The 4,365-nt window shown below is 40.1% G+C and overlaps 2 protein-coding genes across 3 annotated transcripts in view; both read left to right on the top strand.

The window, feature by feature from the left end:
• The window catches only part of LOC104724250 (AUGMIN subunit 5-like), a 6,529-nt gene extending 3,897 nt beyond the window's left edge, over positions 1-2,632 (top strand). The window contains exons 6-11 of one of the 2 annotated variants that reach the window (XM_010442714.2): positions 10-104; positions 187-372; positions 743-902; positions 1,273-1,468; positions 1,589-1,721; positions 2,129-2,632. In XM_010442714.2, coding sequence (XP_010441016.1) covers positions 10-104; positions 187-372; positions 743-902; positions 1,273-1,468; positions 1,589-1,721; positions 2,129-2,263 — 905 coding nt within the window. In that variant the 3' untranslated portion in view covers positions 2,264-2,632. The remainder of the gene's footprint in view (positions 1-9; positions 105-186; positions 373-742; positions 903-1,272; positions 1,469-1,588; positions 1,722-2,128) is intronic. The other variant, XM_010442715.2, reaches the window with a different exon arrangement.
• Positions 2,945-4,365, top strand: LOC104724249 (leucine-rich repeat extensin-like protein 3). Its single transcript, XM_010442713.2, has 2 exons — positions 2,945-3,197; positions 3,292-4,365. Exons 1-2 carry the CDS (start codon positions 3,071-3,073, stop codon positions 4,245-4,247), a joined length of 1,083 nt encoding a protein of 360 aa, XP_010441015.1. The 5' UTR covers positions 2,945-3,070; the 3' UTR covers positions 4,248-4,365.

Here is a 4,365-nt window from a genome sequence, read left to right as displayed (position 1 = left end):
AAGCCGAAGATTCCTTGAAAAAGAAGTGGAAGAAAATTGAGGAATTTGATGCTCGCAGATCCGAACTTGAAACCATATATACAACTCTTCTCAAGGCTAACATGGTAATATCCCAACTTCTCTTTCATTGATGCTGTTGAAGGATAGTTACTATGGGCATTACTCTGACCTTTTTTTTTTATATAGGATGCTGTTGCATTCTGGAATCAGCAACCACTCGCTGCAAGGGAATATGCAGCAGCAACTGTAATTCCAGCTAGTGAAGTTGTTGTGGACATTTCAAACAGCGCAAAAGATTTTATTGAGAAAGAAGTGTCTGCTTTCTTTCAAAGTCCTGATAACTCTCTCTATATGCTTCCGGCTACTCCCCAGGTATGTAAATTGCAGATGACATTCTGATGATTTCATCTATCAATTTCTGCGAGATACAAGTGCATTCTAGTTCAATCGTAAGATAGATATTTGACTGATAATTGAAGACTGATGTTTGTTGAATAATACACAAATAACAGAAGTTGCATATAATGTGTGGTATATTTTCTAGCCTCAAGGTTCTTTTGGTCTGTAAGTCAAGTAATCATGCACCATCGAAGAACGTTGGGACTTTATGGTTCAAGAAACATTTTTGCTGGTCTCATAGGTGTAACGGAATGTGAATTAAATGACTTTGTGTTCTTTTAAGTTAGCAAACTTGTATATAGATGCCTCGATTCTGTCATTTATATGCAATTTTCTTCAACAGGGACTTCTAGAGTCCATGGGAGCTAATGGATCAACAGGACCTGAAGCTGTTGCCTATGCAGAGAAGAATGCTGCTCTATTAACTGCAAGAGCAGGTGCAAGAGATCCATCAGCAATTCCATCTATATGTCGCATTTCTGCTGCCCTTCAATATCCTGCAGGTGAGATTTTCTTCTTTTTAAAAAGAAAAACACCCAAGGACGTACAGTTCATCGCTCTGGAAAGGTTCATGTGTATTGAACCATCCAAGTTTGAAAGACTATTGAAACCATTGCTCACTGCCTCATGAATTACAGTGTCTTTCAATGCAATGCAAAATCAAACAAAACAAACATAGAAAGACTTTTTCTGTTCACTGTTGGTTCATCAACCTACCAGTAGATTGATGTATGCTAGAATAGCCACGTAGACCTGCTGCTGGTTTCAAGCATAGAAAGTGTTCCTTGATATGAATTCCTTTCATAGGCAAAAATGTTGTAGTGGCTTCTTAGTAGGATTTGATTATAATCAATGTTCTTGCTTCTTAAATAGGTCTGGAGGGTTCAGATGCAAGTTTGGCCTCAGTTTTAGAGTCTCTTGAGTTCTGCTTACGGGTTCGTGGATCTGAAGCATGTGTTTTAGAAGACTTAGCAAAGGCAATCGATTTGGTCCATATACGGCAGGATCTAGTTGAAAGTGGCCATTCTCTGTTAGATCATGCTTTCCGTGCGCAGCAAAAATATGAAAGGTAAGGCGTATTCCTCTGTACTTTGGCATACACAGGCTACCGATATCTTATTTATTTCCCCCACGGTATTCTATATTCTTTGTAAACTTTCATTGTACTAACTACGTATCTTGTATGCAGAACAACTAACTACTGCCTAGATCTAGCTTCTGAGCAAGAGAATACAATATCAGACCAATGGTTGCCTGAACTTAGGACTGCAGTCCAGAATGCTCAAGCTTCCTCTGAGCACTGCAAATACGTCAGGGGTTTGGTATGGAACTACTTTTAACTATATTTCTTGTTTGTTATGCATAATATAGTACAGATAGTGACCATCTTAATGCATTTTCACGAGGACGTTCTAAGTCATATGGCTTATCAGAACCATAAAATGAGAAGCATAAAATCTGCCTGACCGTGTTTAAATGATTTTTGTTTTGTGTTTGGCATTTAGGATCCTTCTTACAGGTGGTGCTCTTTAAGCTTACCTTTTAATGTAGTCTCCATTATAGCTAGTTAATGGGGTTTACAAAATTGCAAATCCAGTTTATGTTTTCTAGTCTTTTTGTTCTCTGTGATATATTGTACTAAAATCCTAATTTACCTCTTTTAAAATTCTTCGGCACACCCTTTCACATAGGAAGTTTGATAACATTTTTGTTTGTGTATCCAATGCAGCTTGATGAATGGTGGGAACAGCCTGCAGCAACAGTTGTTGATTGGGTCACTGTAGATGGTCAAAGTGTTGCAGCTTGGCAAAACCATGTCAAACAGCTTCTTGCCTTTTACGATAAAGAATCACTGAGAACGTAAAAACCCCCATCGTGGCCCGCTCAATTCTCATTATACACACTAGTGAATCTGATCTTCTACAACAATGTATGCAAAGTGGGAAAACTCGATGTGCAGTTTGTAAAGAAAATGGTAACTCTTCTTCTTCTCTTTGTGTGTGTCGTCGTTATAGTTCCTCAGGTTTTATTTTTACATCATTGCGGGAAACCTGGAAACTAATGTGTTTCGCCATTTGTGTTTTGTGGTTTTTTATCAAGTATCTCTGTTTTTCTGATTCTCTTAATCAGTCTTGTATCACGAGGTTTGTGTTTCCATACATTCTTAGCTAATATGAATCAGGTTTCTGCAACTTTGTAAGCCCTTCTTTTAGCTTCAATCTTTGAATGTGGATGTTGAGAGATAAAGACTGTGTTGCCAACTACTTCTTGTTGTGTATACAAGTCACGGTCGAGAGCGTTTTGAGGAATACACTTGAACATTGAACTCTCGTGAAGATTGGATTCTGTTGATTTTTAACTCGGACACTAATGGAATTATCTAGTCCAGTAAAGTTACATAATCTATAAATTTAGAGAATCAGTTACCAATTTTTTTAATGTTTAAAGATCAATTATGAGTAATTAGGGTAAAATATATCATAAACATTAGGATAAATACCAAAGGTTTTGTTCTTTTGTTCTTTGTCTTTCCAGAAACTGAAATCAATAATGTTGAATCACGGGACAGAAAAGAACAAAAAAACTTTTTGAAGAAGCATGCTTCAGTGTCTAATAATAATACCAGAGTAAAACAAAACCACGTTCAACTCTAAAGGCGCAGGGCTCCAAAATGTCTCCTCTTCTCATCCTCATCTTCATTGCTACAACCATAACATTCAGTAGTAGTTATTCTTCAGTGGCTACAACTCTACCTGACACTGTCCATCGTAACAACAAGAACCTCTTCTCAGTCTCAGGTATCATCACCAACAAACTGGTTTTAGTATTTAAGAAACTTTTCTCCGTTCTATTTTGAGAAGTTTTTGCCTTCTTCTGTGACGATTTGTGCAGGTGAGCTTGATTGCAAATTCAGACAAGCAAAACAAAGTTTCTCTGAGGTGAAATGTGCAAAGACTCGACGGATTCTGAAACATATTAGGCAAGCAAGAAGAAGAGATCATCGACACAAACAGAAGAGATCACCAAGACACCTCCAAAACAAAGCAAAGTCAAACAAGAACCCAATAGACAAGAAGTTCTTGTTCCCACCTCCATTGTTTTTTCCTCCAAACCCATTTGCACCACCTTCGATATTTCCCCCAAACCCGTTTGCACCGCCACCTTCCATTTTTCCACCAAACCCGTTTGCACCACCACCTTCCATTTTCCCACCCAACCCATTTCAGCCGCCTCCACCTTCGATTTTCCCACCCAATCCGTTTCAGCCACGGCCACCGCCACCTTCAATATTCCCTCCAAACCCGTTTCAGCCTCCTCGTGCTCCTCCTCCATCAATATTTCCTCCATTATTTCCTCAGCCTCCTCCTCCTGCTCCTCCTCCATCAATATTCCCTCCACTATTTCCTCAGCCTCCTCCCGCTCCTCCTCCATCAATATTCCCTCCAAACCCGTTTCAGCCTCGTCCACCTCAGCCTCCTCCCACTCCTCCTCCATCAATATTCCCTCCAAACCCATTTCAGCCTCGACCGCCTCAGCCTCCCCCCGCTCCTCCTCCATCGTTATTCCCTCCATTATTTCCTAAGCCACCTCCACCCCCAGCTCTTCCTCCTCCATCAATATTCCCTCCAAATCCATTTCAGCCTCGTCCTCCTCTTCCCGCTCCTCCTCCGCCATGGTCTATCTTTCCTCCATTGCCACCGATCTTTCCAGGCTTAAATCCACCACCGCCACCTCCTCCTCCCCCTCCTCCACCTCCATCAATCTTTCCATTTCCTCCATTCCCGTTCTTCCCACCACCACGCAACCCTGGCCCTCCTCCTTCTTCAGCAAACAAGCAGCCTCCTTAAATCGAACAAGAGTATCATAATATATATATATATATACCAAACATTTACATATCTGTTGTATATGACAGTCATATATTTACATAAGGGTAAAGAATAAAATATGAGTTTTCAACTTCTA

Source organism: Camelina sativa, chromosome 11 (genome assembly GCF_000633955.1).
Source record: "Camelina sativa cultivar DH55 chromosome 11, Cs, whole genome shotgun sequence".
NCBI classification, from domain to species: Eukaryota; Viridiplantae; Streptophyta; class Magnoliopsida; order Brassicales; family Brassicaceae; genus Camelina; species Camelina sativa.
Note: the sequence above shows the minus strand (reverse complement) of the source record. Positions and strands in the feature narration are given on the sequence as shown.